The sequence below is a fragment of the Colobus angolensis genome, unplaced genomic scaffold (assembly GCF_000951035.1).
Source record: "Colobus angolensis palliatus isolate OR3802 unplaced genomic scaffold, Cang.pa_1.0 Scaffold133, whole genome shotgun sequence".
NCBI lineage: Eukaryota > Metazoa > Chordata > Mammalia > Primates > Cercopithecidae > Colobus > Colobus angolensis.
Window position 1 is genome coordinate 4,960,525 of NW_012114411.1, and position 14,922 is coordinate 4,975,446.

Sequence of the window (14,922 nt, forward strand, 5' to 3'; positions counted from 1 at the left end):
TTTTTTTTTTTTTTTCAGTAGAGATGAGGTCTTGCTGTGTTTCCCAGGCTGATTTCAAACTCCTGGGGTCAAATGATCCCCCTTCTTCGGCCCTAGCACTGGGATTACAGGCATGAGCCACTGCACCTAGCCTAGAGCACAGTTCTTTTGAGTGAGTTGGATTTTACATCTTTGCTGTAACTCAGGTCATCAAGCCATCACTTCCACTTTTTGCCTTTTGTTTTCACCTAAGATCTAAACACTTTGGGTGAGTTTTCAAGAGTCAAACACAACATAAAATAAGGGATAGTAGCTATGAGTTTCCATGGCACTGCAGTGTCAGGAAATGGGCATAGCAGTTGGGTTGACTTTGTCCTTCCTGCTCCTCCTGTGGTTTGTTTTGTTTAGAATGAAAGGAAGTATGTATGTGAATTAGAATACTGAATATTCACTGCAAGTCCTGATTTTTTTTTTTTTTTTTTAAGACAGGGTCTCACTCTGTCACCCAGGCTGGAGTACAGTGGTGCAATCACGGCTCACTGCACCCTCGAACTCCCAGGCTCAAGTATCCTCCCACCTCAGCCTCCCGAGTAGCTGTAACTACAGGAATGCCACCACGTCCAGCTAATTTTTGTATTTTTAATAGAGACAGAGTTTCACCATGTTGCCCAGGCTGGTCTCAAACTCCTGAGGTCAAGCAATTCACCCGCCTCAGCCTCCCAAAGTGCTGGGATAACAGGTGTGAACCATCATGTCTGGCTCAAGCCATGATTCGTGGGAGAGGAGAGGAGGTGACTATGGCCCCATCACCCCTGCTGTCCCTCAGGAGTGTAACTCTGGTGTTTTTTGTTGATTTTCACAGTGACTGATCAGGCTTTTGTCACACTGGCCACCAATGACATCTACTGCCAGGGCGCCCTGGTCCTGGGGCAGTCACTGAGGAGACACAGGCTGACGAGGAAGCTGGTGGTGTTGATCACTCCTCAGGTGTCCAGCCTGCTCAGGTAAGGCTCAGAGATGCGGCTTGTGCCCAGCTGGGTCCTATAGAAGGAGGGTCACCTCTCCCCCCAGAGGTCCTAGGAGTTATTCTGATGACTAACCGCCCTTCTTCACAGGCCTGGATGGCCGGCAATCATGATGGGCATCTGATATTTGTAACGAACCTTCGAATCATGTGAAAATAGGTGTGTGATCAGCTTCACAATACTTTAAAAAACAATGCTGGGTTTGGTTACAGTTCATTCTCCCAATCATGGAAATTGAAAACTCAATTCTATTTTGTTTATTTGTTTTTGAGACAGGGTCTCGCTCTGTCACCCAGGCTGGAGTGCAGTGGTACCATCTCGGCTCACTGCAACCTCTCCCTCCCGGGCTCAAGCGATCTTCCCTCCTTAGCCTTCTAAGTAGCTGGGACCACAAGTATGTGACCCCATGCTCGGCTATTTTTATTTTTACTTTTTGTATTTTTGGTAGAGACAGAGTTTCTCCACGTTGCCTAGGCTGATCTTGAACTCCTGGACTCACTCAGTCCACCCGGCTTGGCCTCCCAAAGTGCTGGGATTACAGGCATGAGCCACGGCACCCGGCCAAGGAGTCTTTTTTTTATAATTTCCTTTTATAACTCCCTTTGTCTTTAATTCTCAAATAAAGGAAATACGTAAATAAATGCCTCTAATGAATAAAGCATAAGGCTTCTCTTAAATGTCATACATTATGTAAGCAATAATCTTTTTCTTTCATCAGCCATGGACCACTTAGAAAAACTGATTTTATATGAATGGGACGAGGAGGCATTTAATATGGCAGATGTAGCAGGAATTGAATGTCATATTCTTTGACAATGAAATAATAAATCCAGACATTAATAGCTAAACTAAAAAGAGAACAAACAAAGAAAAAACCAACCAATGTGTCCTCAGACGTTTTAAACTAGGAGTACTCGCCTAAATAACTCAATCCAGGTACACATGAAAGCTTGAATTATGTACTATTTCAGAAAATCACTGCAATGTGAGTGCTTCCTATACAAAGCAAAGAGAGCAACTACAGTGGTACAAGAAAGAAAATTCAAATCAGTGAAGCAATTAGCCACTTCAAATAGATACATGTTTATATACATACATGTGCATGTATATATGTCTATATGCATACATGTGCATATGCATATATATACAGTGGATGTATATATACATGTATATATTTATACATGCATGCATATATGTATGTATACATGTATGTATATATATTCAAATATATATGTATGTACATATAAAAAATATATATTTGAACTGGATAATTTCAAATATATATATTTCATATATACATCTGAACTGGATAATTTCACTGATTTAAATGTAAAATGTGTGTGTGTGTGTGTGTGTGTGTATTTATTTATTTTTTTAATTTTTTGAGACAGAGTCTCACTCTGTCGTCCAGGCTGGAGTGCAATGGCGCGATCTTGGCTCAGTGCAACCTCCACCTCCCAGGTTCCAGTGATTCTCCTGCCTCAGCGTTCTGAGTAGCTGGGATTACAGGCATCCAACATCACGCCCGGCTAATTTTTGTATTTTTAGTAGAGACAAGGTTTCACCATGTTGACCAGGCTGGTCTCAAACTCCTGACCTCAAGTGATCCACCCGCCTCGGCCTCCCAAAGCGCTGGGATTACAGATGTGATTCACTGTGCCCAGCCCCAAATATTTTTAAAATAATAATAAAAAAAAGCAAACAGCATTAAAAAAATTCATAAAGATAAAACGATAAAACTAATCATTGGGAACAAGAAACATATTCAGGGATTAGATTAACAAATCTTCAGGGAGGCCAAGGTGGAAGGATTGCCTGAGGCCAGGAGTTTGAGACAGTCTGGGCAACATAGCAAGACTCTATCTCTACAGAAAATAAAAAGAGTTAGCCAGGTGTGGTGGTGCGCACCTGCAGTCCTAGCTACTCAGGAAGCTGAGGTGGGAGGATTGTTGAGCCTAGAGGTTCGAGGCTGTAGTGAGCCATGATCACACCACTGTACTCCAGACTGGGCAACAGAGTGAGCTCCTCTCTCTAAAAATAAAAATAACAAATAAAAATGAATCTTTTATTTGAGAAAACATAAATGTGCAAAATTGAAATTAGAAAGAAGTCATTTGGAGGCAGTTTTAATAGTGAATACTATATAGAACCCTTATGGTAATAACGTTGGGAGTATTGAAGAAGGGCTTGATCCTTCTCAGGGAATCAGTGAGATGTTGGTTGTTGTCATCAGAAGAAATAGAAACCTTCTGTTTAACAATAACTATGAGAAAAACTGAAAATGTTACCAAAGGCTTATCTTGTAGAAAGTCCCTGGTTTGGGCAATATTAAGGGAAGTTCTGTTAAATTGCTCATGATGAATTAATTTCCCTGCTACATAAGCTATCACAGAACCTAGCAAAAGATGAATATGTTCACTTATTTTAAGAAACTGTTATAATCTTGACACCCAAACTTGATTTATAGGCTTGATTGTGTTTACATATGAATTGAGAAAGCCCTCAAATACAGGATGTTAATAAGGCAACTCTAGCCCTGTAGTAAAGAAATAAATAGTGCTTGCCCTAAGAAAGCAAAGATAGGTTATTATTTTAAAATCTATTAATGTCATTCATCACATTAATATGTTAGAGAAAATCAATGATAAGATCCTTTTAAAATAAAAGCTAAGCATATAACAAAATGAATTCCAGGCTGGCCATGGTGGCTCATGCCTGTCATCCCAACCCTTTGGGAGGCTGAAGCAGGTGGATCACTTGAGGTCAGGAGTTCGAGACCAGTCTGGTCAACATGGTGAAGCCCCATCTCTACTAAAAATACAAAAAAAAAAAAAAAAAAAAATTAGCTGGGTGTGGTGACAGGCATCTGCAATCCCAGCTACTTGGGAGGCTGAGGCAGGAGAATCACGTGAGTCTGGGAGGTTAAGGTTGCAATGAGCCGAGATGGTGCCACTGTGCTCCCGCCTGGGTGACAGAGCAAGACTCTGTCAAAAAAAAAAAAAAAATCCACATAGATTATAAATATAGAGGTAAATATTTAAAACATAGAGAAATCTTACAAGAAAATAGATGGAAGTTTCTCAGTACTGCTGCTCTCTGGGACTGGAGGGTTCCGTGTGGTGGGGCGCCCTGTGCACTGTAGGGTGTGGAGCAGCGCCTCGGGCTCTGCCCACCAGATGCCGACAGAAGTTGGCAGTTGTGACAACTAAAAATATCTCCACATATTGATGCAGGTGGATGTTTCATTCATCTGAAAGCTGGAAATGCTGTTGTAAATTACACAAGATGGAAGAGGACACCAGAATTGCTGTGTCAGAGATACTATGTGTTAAAGTAGAAGATAAAACAACCTGAGGGACACATTTACAATATTATAACGGAGGGGTTCTTATTGTCCATCACATACGAAGAACTCTTAAAACACTTGAGGGGTTTGCACTGGCTCATCTCTAGCACGCCAGAAGCAAAGATAGATAAATACAAAAGTAGGCATTGTCATGAACAACCGGCTGGGTGCGGTGGCTCACACCTGTAATCCCAGCACTTTGGGAGGCCGAGGTGGGCAGATCACTTGAGGTCAGGAGTTCAACACCAGCCTGACCAACATGGTGAAACCCTGTCTTTACTAAAAATACAAAAAACATTAGCCGGGCGTGGTGGTGCCTGTAATTCCAGCTACTCGGAAGGCTGAGGCAGGAGAATTGCTTGAACCTGGGAGGCGGAGGTTGCAGTAAGCCCAGATCATGCCACTGCACTCCGGCCTGGTGACAGCGAGACTCTGCCAAAAAAGAAGGAAAGAAAAAAAAGCCTGACTATATTAAGGTCCAAAAATGAATGCACCAGTGAGTGGAAAGGTACACATAGCACATCCAGCAGGTTCCCTGTTTTATTTTAAAAGCCGGCGGGGGCAGGGGGATAGGAAAATACTGTTAAAGAGTATAATTGAATTGCTTGTAACACAAAGGATACATGCTTGAGGGGATAGATAATGCATCTTCCATCATGTCATTATTACTTGTTGCCTACCTGTATCAAGGTAAGCTTAAGGTCTACTCAAGAGGAACTTTAAAATATTCAGAAGCAACATGGCAGAAATCGTGGGAAGGTTCAGTGCTGCAGGTTGGGTTGAGGTTTTGTAGGCCCTTTTATTATATGTTTCGCAGTCATGGGGAGAATTGAGGGATGGCGCTCTGCGGTGCTCAGGGCAGTAGAAGACGAGCAGTGAGCAATGACCATAAATGACAGGAGTGTGGGTGGTGGGAGATCGTCCTCACCCAGGCTGTGTGGTACAAGCGTGTTGTGGAGTGATCTTGTAGGGAAACCATGCCAGGAGCCTGCGTTTATAGCTTTAAACTAATGGTATTCATGAAACATAATTCGGCTTCCAGGAGTTTATTTTAGGAAAATGAACAGAGCTGAACAAAAGGATATAAGGACATAAATGGCAGTGCCATTTGTAGCGAGGTGGAGTGCTGTTTCTCTTGCCCTCCCCATGGCCCAGATCTTTATGCAACTGCAGTGAAGATGCCATCAATTCCATAAATAACTGGGTCAAAAGCAGAGGGAGATTTGCTGAAGGAAGGGTACTTTTTCAGAGAAATAGTTACCTTGAATACAGAGCAGTGAAATCTTACAAATAAATGTCGAGTCCAAGAGAAATGCTAAGAGAGAGGAAAGGTCTGAGAGCTTCAATATCTGTCAAATAGGAGAGAAAAAAAAGAAAGAAAGAAAGAGAGAGAGAGAAAGAAAGAGAAAGGGAGGAAGGAAGGAAGGGAGGAAGGGAGAGAAGTAACTCCTATTATATTTCAGCTCTGAGAAAAAGTTTAGATTGAGAGTGTTCCGGATATTGAGCAGAGTGGATGAAGAAAGCTCAAATGTAGACACAGTGGTAAAATTTTAGAACAGCAAAAATGAAGAAAAATCCTAAATGCCTTTCTGTATCAATCTGGTTGAGACAATTGATGGTTCAAAATTCTGGTGCAAGACAACGTTGAAATGAAAGTTCTGTATTCAGCTTTAGTACTGTAATTTGAAAGCAAAACAAAGACTTTTCAAATTTGCAAACATTAAAAATGTTATCCCTTAAAGACCTTGGAGGAAAAAGTTAGTTGATTGACTCCAGCAAAATGGAATGTAATCCAAGAAAGGCGAGAGTAGCCAAGCACAGTGGCTCATGCCTGTAACCACAGCATTTTGGGAGGCTGAGGTGGGAGAGTCGCTTGAGTCCAAGAGTTCAAGACCAACCTGGACAACATAGTGAGGTCTCATCTCTACTGAAAAATTATTTTAAATTGCTGAGTGCAGTGGCGCATGCCTGAAGTCTTTGCTACTCAGGAGGCTGAGGTGGGAGGATCACTTGAGCCCAGGAGACTGAAGCTGCAGTGAGCTGTGATTACACTACTGTACTCCAGCCTGGGTGACAGAGCAAGACCCTGTCTCAAAATAATAATAATAATAATAATAATAATATTAATAATAATAATAGAAGAGAGCACACAGGAAGCAGTGCTGAATAAATACATGTATAAAAGAGACTTAAGTCTGAATGTGTTAGTGCATAGTTGTGAAAATAATCTGGAATTAACATTTCACATGGGAGGTTATTGAAAGAGCAGAGCAGAAAGAGAGAATGAGCATATGTTCATGTTTTTGTTTCTTCTGGGAAGAAGACATAGGTAATGACTACCTTTATATTTGATAGAAAATATAAGCTTAAATATGTGTGCTGACAGTTGAAGGGTGGTTACCACCAGAAAACTAGAAAAGATTTGTACAAGTTTCAGAGCCTTGATGGGAAATGCATGGATTGAAGAAAACCTGATTCATGCAATCAGAGGTGGGTGGGAAAGAATTACACTGAAGAAGTAGAAAGTCTGATATATGTAAAAAGGGAAAATAATATGAAACAAAACTGCAGGACTCAATCCAAATATAACAGTGATCATAATAAACATGAATGGATTAAAATTCCTTTTAAAAAAGGTAGACTTTCTGAATGGGAAAATAAACATAAAATCCAGACATACAGTAGTGCAGGAGGCAGCTGAATTAAAAACAAACAAAATGTTGAAAATACATGGATGCATTTGTATCATTCTGTTCCACTATCCAATCTAAGTAATGGTCAATTGTTTTATAGATTGCTCTTCAGTTTTTTGTTTTTTTTTTTTGAGACAGAGTCTCACTCTATCCCCCAGGCTGGAATGCAGTGGCGCGATCTCAGCTCACTGCAACCTCTGCTTCCCAGGTTCAAGTAATTCTCATGCCTCAGCCTCCAGAGTAGCTGGGATTACAGGTGCCCACCACCGTACCCAGCTAGTTTTTGTATTTTTAGTAGAGGTGGGGTTTTACCTTGTTGGCCAGGCTGGTCTCCAACTCCTGACGTCAGGTGATCCACCCGCCTCGGCCTCCCAAAGTGCTGGGATTACAAGCGTGAGCCACTGTACCCAGTCTTCAGTTTGGTTTTGTCCAGTGTTTTCTCAAGATTAGATTGAGGTTATGCATTTTTGGCAAAAAAGTCATCAGAATTGATGTAAGTTTTCAGTGTGTCATGTTACGGAGTGTCTTTATGTCCTGTCCTGGTGATGTTAAATTTGATCACCTGGATTAAGTGGTCTGTTGGAGTTCTCCACTGTAAAATTATTATTTTTTTCTTTTAGTAATGGATAAATATCTTGGGATAGACATTACACAAACAGCCTGTTTCTTCTCTAAAAATCAGTGAGTCTTGTCTGCCACAGTTGTTACTATAGTGTTTGCCTAATGGTGATTTTCTATTTTCTACTTCCCTCATTCCTTCTATTTCAATTACTTGGAATTATGTTGTAAATTCAACCTGCCCCTTCTTTCTCACATATTTGTTTATTCAATAGTTATATTAAGTCAGGCGTGGTGGCTCATGCCTGTACCCCCAGCACTTTGGGAGACTGAGGCAGGCAGATTGCTTGAGCCCAGAAGTTTGAGACAAGCTTCATAAACATCGTGAAACCCCATTTCTACCAAAAAATACAAAAAATTAGCCAGGCATGGTGGCGTGCACTTGTAGTCCCGGTTACTTGGGAGGCTGAGGTGGGAGGACCACTTGAGCCCAGGAGTTGGAGGCTGCAGTGAGCTATGATTGCACCACTGCACTCTAGCCTGGGTGACAGAGTGAGACCCTGTATCAAAAAAAAGCTTATATTAGTGTAGGCCTATGAATATTTATTTCGTATTTTGGACTTGTTGTTTTTTGTTATTGATTACATTATTTCAGCTTTGGCAATTGGTTGCTTCTCCTAGCTGGCCCCCTATATTCTTTCAACATGCCCCCATCCTTTTTCTAGCACTTGCTTAATTTTTCTGTCATCCCAGTATGTTCCAGACTATGATGAAGTGGGATTTAAGCAAAAATAAATAAATAAATGGAACAGAGCAGATTTCACTTTGATAAAATGTACAGTCTTTCAAGCTTCAAGTCTCAAACTTGTATGCAACTAACAATGTAAGTTTTGAATACAGAAAGTAAAAATTGATAGAGATTGTTATGGACTTCTGTTAGTTTCTACCAGCTCAGCATTTACATTTCTCTGCCTCTGCAGTTTACAGGGTGAAGCTGTCTTCCTAAGAGATGGCCCAAGTGCATGCATCTTAAGACAGCTCTGTTCAATTTGTCACATTTTTCAATTATGCATGCATTTCTTTTTCATAACATTAACATTTATTGCTTTATATGAACACCGTATTGAAAGCCCAAGCATTCAGTTTACACACAGAAATTATGCAATTATATATCGCTTCACAAAGGCAGTGAACACATTACATTCTACAAAATCTACTTCACAGAAATTTAGAAATTCTACACACCAAAAGGTACAGCTGAAAAAACAGGTATAAATTTGGCAGCTAGTAATTTTGACAGGGAAGTTGCAGCTTGCATGACTTTATTTTTTTGTTTGTGTTTTGAGACAGAGTCTCACTCTGTCGCCCAGGCTGGAGTGCAGTGGTGCCATCTCAGCCTCCTGCAACCACTGCCCCCTGGGTTCAAGCGATTCTCCTGCCTCAGCATCCTGAGTAGCAGGAATTACAGGTGCCCACCACCACGCCTGGCTAATTTAAGTTTTTTGTTTGTTTGTTTTTGTTTTTGTTTTTTGTTTGTTTTGAGATAGAGTCTTGTTCTGTCACCTAGGCTGGAGTGCAGTGGCGTGATCTCAGCTCACTGCAACCTCTGCCTCCCGGGGTCAAGCGATTCTCCTGCCTCAGCCTCCCGAGTAGCTGGGACTACAGGCGCCACCACACCTGGCTAGTTTTTGTATTTTTAGTAGAGAAGGGGTTTCACCATGTTGGTCAGGCTGATCTCGAACTCCTGACCTCAAGTGATTCGGACATCTCGGCCTCCCAAAGTGCTGGGATTACAGGTGTGAGCCACTGCGCCAGGCCTTGCATGACTTTAAATATATGAATATGAAAATATTGAACTTAGAGTAATCATTGTGCTTTGTGTTGATTGAAAAATATAACACTGGCTATCGAAGAAGCATGTTCAAAGATATTTAATTCACTTCAAAATGTCATACAAATTGTGGTGGTTTCTATGCACCCCTAAAGCCTCAGTCATTTAGCTCAGGTACATTACTAAAGTAATATATTAATTCTTCCGGTACGGTGGGGTTTCCCACCATTGACATTTGCATTCAAGCGTGCGTAGGCTTTTGGGCACAAATGGACGGTGTGCACAGCTCTAAGGCATCTGTGGAAATGTGCTCTGAACATGGAGACCACAGTGAGGGCCGTGGGGATTCTCTCTGCGTTCCATGTTTGTGAGCAGCAAAACAGCACCCTCTTAAAGGAGGAGGTGGTTCTATGCTAAATATTAACCTGCTGTCCTATTTGGCACATGTCTGTTCCAGGGTCATCCTCTCGAAGGTGTTCGATGAAGTCATTGAAGTGAATCTAATCGATAGTGCAGACTACATCCACCTGGCCTTTCTGAGGAGACCAGAGCTCGGGCTCACCCTCACCAAGCTTCACTGTTGGACTCTCACTCACTACAGCAAGTGTGTCTTCCTGGATGCGGACACTCTGGTGAGTGAAGACTCTCTGCTTGATAGGAAACCCTCCAAGACCACATCTCGATCTTTAAGCAGGCTGTCAACTTTTGTTTTTTTGCAACACATTTACTCTGTCACCCAAGCTGGAGTGCAATGGCACGATCTGGGCTCACTGCAACCTCTGCCTCTTGGGTTCAAGTGATTCTCCCACCTCAGCCTCCCGAGTGGCTGCGATTACAGGCACCCACCATCATGCCCGGTTAATTTTTGTATTTTTGTGCAGACTGGGTTTCACCATGCTGGCCAGGCTGTCAACTCTTACTGGTAGGTCATGTGCATTTCTATTTCTAACACAGATGTTCAGTCTTTTGTAATCAGACATAACATACCCCTGAGCACTGTGCTAGACCCTGCCGAAGAGAACGGGGCATTGGAAGACATGTTCCTACCCCAGGAGTGAATTATAACCACAGTATTTTACACACAAAAAATAGAATCATTAGGGAAAAAACTTGCGGCTGGGCACAGTGACTCACGCCTGTAATCTCAGCACTTTCGGAGGTTGAGATGAGTGGATCACTTGAGGCCAGGAGTTCGAGACCAGCCTGGCCAACATGGTGAAACCCCGTTTTTACTAAAATTACAAAAATTAGCCAGGCATGGTAGCAGGTGCCTGTCATCCCAGCTACTCAGGAGGCTGAGGTGGGGGAATCGCTTGGACCTGGGAGGCGGAGACCACAGTGAGCCGAGACCGCACCACTGCACTCCAGCCTGGGCAACAGAGCAAGACTCTGTCTCAAAAACAGAAGCATTGGTAAAAGAAGCATTGTGGCAGGTTCTGCGTGTTTTGCTTCACCAGGTGCTGTCCAATGTCGATGAGCTGTTCGACAGGGGAGAGTTTTCTGCGGCCCCGGACCCCGGATGGCCGGATTGCTTCAATAGCGGGGTGTTTGTCTTCCAGCCTTCCCTCCACACGCATAAACTCCTGCTGCAGCACGCCACGGAACACGGCAGCTTTGACGGTAAGTCAGGACGGCCCGGATGCTGGGGGAAGAGAACGGGACTGCTGCCTAGACCTGCATCACAGCCTCACCCCATCCCATATCTGGGAATGGCCACTTGAAGACTGAGGTGGAAATTGAAGAATGTGGCCAGTCAGGGGTGTAGGAAATATCCTTGCTGAGTAGAAAGAACGGTTCGACAATCCAGTCATATAAAATAGGTGAGCAAATCCCTCTCTAAAGGGCTGATAGTAACTATTTTCAGAGTTGCACGCCTTATGGTCTCTGTTGCACACACTCAATTCTGCAGATGTGACATGAAGTCAGCCGTGGACCATACAGTCACGCCTCATTTAACGACAGGGATGCGGTCTGAGAAATGTGGTGTCAGGTGATTTTGTCATTGTGTGAACATCCTAGAGTGTATCTGCACACACCTGGATGATATAGCCTACTGTATACCTAGGCTGGAGGGCAGAGCCTATTCCTCCTAAGCTACAAACCCATGTAAGCATGTGACTGCACTGAATGTTGTAGGCAATTGTAACCTAATGGGAAGTATCTGTGGTTCTAAACATATCTAAACATCACAAAGGTCCAGTGAAAATACAGTATAAAATCTTGTGGGACCACCGTCATATGTGTGGTCTGTCTTTGACCGAAGCACTTTTATGTGTTGCATGACTGTACTTGGCATTGAACATGGGCTGGCCGTGGTGGCTCATGCCTGTAATCCCAGCACTTTGGGAGGCCAGGGCGGACAGATTGCTTGAGTCCAGGAGTTCAAGACCAGAGTGGGCAGGTGGCTTGAGACCAGGAGTTCAAGACCAGCCTAGGCAACATAGCATCTCTACAAAAAATACAAAAATAAGCTGGATGTGATGCTGGCACCTGTAGTCCCCACTCCCTGGGAGGCTGAGTTGGGAGCAGCACCTGAGCTCAGGAGTTCAAGGCTGCAGTGAGCTGTGATTGCACCACTGCACTCCAGTCGGGGCGACAGAGTGAGACCCTGTCCCAAAGAAAAAGAAAAGAGCATAGCTGTGTTCCAATAAAACTTTATTTACAAAAACATGCACAGAGTGTAGTTGGCTGAGCTCTGGTAGAATATAGGAAGAATTAAAATGAGGCAACCTGAAGCAGGTGTTTGTTCAAATGGGCATCAGTAGAGAGGAAATGTGCTGGAAGTTTTGTAAAGTAAAAGAAAATACTGGACCAGTGAAGAATTGCCTCTAGGTAAAGGGGAAGAGTTAATAAAACCCGCAAAAATGGTGTGAAAAGCATTGTCACTACCAGGGAGAATTCATTAGGGGACCAATGGAGTGCTTTGGACTCCATATGCAATTTTAGCATTCATTCTGGGGGCTCCTGGTGGAGAATTTTGGAGGGAATATGCACTTATTTTTATCAATGGCTTGGGTTATCAGTTCTTTCTGAGAACCAAGAGAATGCGTTCAGCTGGCAGACAGAAGAAATGGAATTAGTAACCCCTAAGGCAAGTGTTGACGTTGAGAGCTTCAGGCACAGCTGGCATTCTTAGAGTAGACCAAGCCATACTTTGCTAACCTGCTTTTATGTTTGCTCGTTATGTAGGGGCGGACCAAGGCTTACTGAATAGTTTCTTCAGGAACTGGTCCACAGCAGACATCCACAAGCACCTGCCGTTCATCTATAACTTGAGTAGTAACACGATGTACACTTACAGCCCTGCCTTCAAGCAGTAAGTTCTCCACCCTGGCAAATCCTGCCAGATCTGCCGCTACCAATCCACCTTCCCTCCTGGAAGATATACCAGCTGTTGGCGTATTTAAAAACTCATCTATCTATCTATCTATCTGTCTGTCTGTCTCTCTCTAGGTAGATCTAAATATCTATTTATCTGTATAGATAGATACCTATGTCTATGTGTCTATCTATCTAGATGTCTATGTCTATCTATATAGATATGTATTTATCTGTCTATATAGTTATCTATATAGGCCTAGACATCTATCTGTCTGTCTATCTATCTATCTATCTATCTACCTATCTATCTATCTATCCATATCTATCTAGATCTGGATATATATCTGTATACATAGATCTATATATCTATATCTATATATGTATCTATATCTAGATCTAGATATCTATCTATATACATTGATCTATCTATCTAATCTGTATATCTATGTAGATATTTATCTATCTATATAGACCTAGATATCTATCTATTTATCTATCATCTATCATATGTATCTGTCCAGATCTGAATATCTATCTATAAACATCTATCTATTTATCTATCTATCTCTATCTAAATCTAACTAGATCTAGATATCTATCTAGATCTACATCACTATATAGATACCTATTTCTATCTATCTAGAACTAGATATATCTGTGTATCTAGATATCTATCTAGATTTAGATCTTCATCCATATAGGTATCTATCTATATCTATAGATCTAGATCCAGATATCTAGCTATATACGTAGATCTATATATCTATATCTGTATATCTATCTAGATCTAGCTAGATATCTATGTATATACATGGATCTATATATCTCTCTATATGTATCTAGATCTAGATCTCTCTCTATATAGATCTATCTATCTATCTAGATCTAGACCTCTATCTTTATAGGCGTCTATCCATCTATCTAGATCTAGACATCTCTCTGCATATTAATACATAGATCTATCTATCTCTGTACATCGTTATATATGTATACACACACACAGAAACACGCACACCCATATCTCGTCTCCTGCTTGCTGATTGCTATAAATGATAGGTAGTCAAGGCTCTACGACAGTGATTCCCAAAGTGTAGCCCGAGGAACCCTGACCCCACAACTCTTTCAAGTGTCTTCAAAGTCATAACTACTTTAAAAAAAGAATTTGAAGATGTGATTTTTTTCCCTTTTTGCTGCCATTTTCTCATGCATCTATGCTGAGATTTTATAGACACTACATGGCATGCAATGAGGTAATACCCTGAACACCGATGGAGCTAGGAGGAACCAGCTGTCGCCTCTTGGGAAAATAGATGGCACTCTTCTCACAATGATTTTTTTTAATATAGAGATTTTTTTAATGAAAAATTATGAAATTTATGTTACTGCATAATGGTTTGTTTTTTTAAAGGGATTGATAAATATGCTTTCTAATTTCTCAGTTTTAATCTCGATTATTGTAAATATGGAGAAAGAGAATCCACAGGGACATGACCGGGCACAGTGGCTCACACCTGTCATTCCAGCCCTTTGGGAGGCCGAGGCGGGCAGATGACTTGAGCTCAGGAGTTTGAGACCAGCCTGTGCAACATGACGAAACCCTGTCTCTACGAAAACATAAAACAAAACATTAGCTGAACGTGGTGTCGCACACTGCTAGTCTCTGCTACTCGGGAGGCTGCGGAGGGAGGCTCACTTGAGCCTGGGAACTGGAGTTTGCAGTGAGCCGAGATCATGCCACTGCACTCCAGCCTGGGTGACAGAGCAAGCCTCAGCTCAGGAGAAAAAAAAGAAAGAATCCACACGGACAAAAAGCTCTTTGAGTTCCTAAGAGGTTCAAGGGTGAGGGGACCAGAAACTGTGAAATTCACTGCTACAGAGGATGTGGCTGTAAATGAAAATAGAGAATCTGAGAATCATATTGGGAGTGAGTAATTGTAGAGTCTGCATTCTCTACACAGGACACGGTGTCCCTAAGGAAGAGAAATTGATCTTGGGAGTGAAATCTTGTTATTTTTTAATGTATAATCACAGATGTAATGGACAGAACATATATATGTCATGTGACTTTTGTATTCATATTTCATGAGGAGGTGATCCAAGAAAAAAAGTTTAAAAAGGCTCCTGGAGGATGGTGATGATGAACAACAAAAAAGTTGGCAAGGAGAAAAT

The 14,922-nt window shown here is 41.9% G+C and overlaps 1 protein-coding gene across 5 annotated transcripts in view; it reads left to right on the forward strand.

Moving 5' to 3' along the window:
* The window catches only part of GYG2 (glycogenin 2), a 52,827-nt gene that overhangs the window by 14,299 nt on the left and 23,606 nt on the right, over positions 1-14,922 (forward strand). For 3 of the 5 annotated variants that reach the window (XM_011934281.1, XM_011934283.1, XM_011934282.1), the window contains exons 3-6: positions 842-983; positions 9,890-10,064; positions 10,890-11,052; positions 12,622-12,748. In XM_011934281.1, the coding sequence (XP_011789671.1) occupies positions 842-983; positions 9,890-10,064; positions 10,890-11,052; positions 12,622-12,748 (607 nt within the window). Of the gene's footprint in view, positions 1-625; positions 719-841; positions 984-9,889; positions 10,065-10,889; positions 11,053-12,621; positions 12,749-14,922 lie in introns of all 5 variants that reach the window. The other 2 variants (XM_011934280.1, XM_011934284.1) reach the window with 1 other exon arrangement.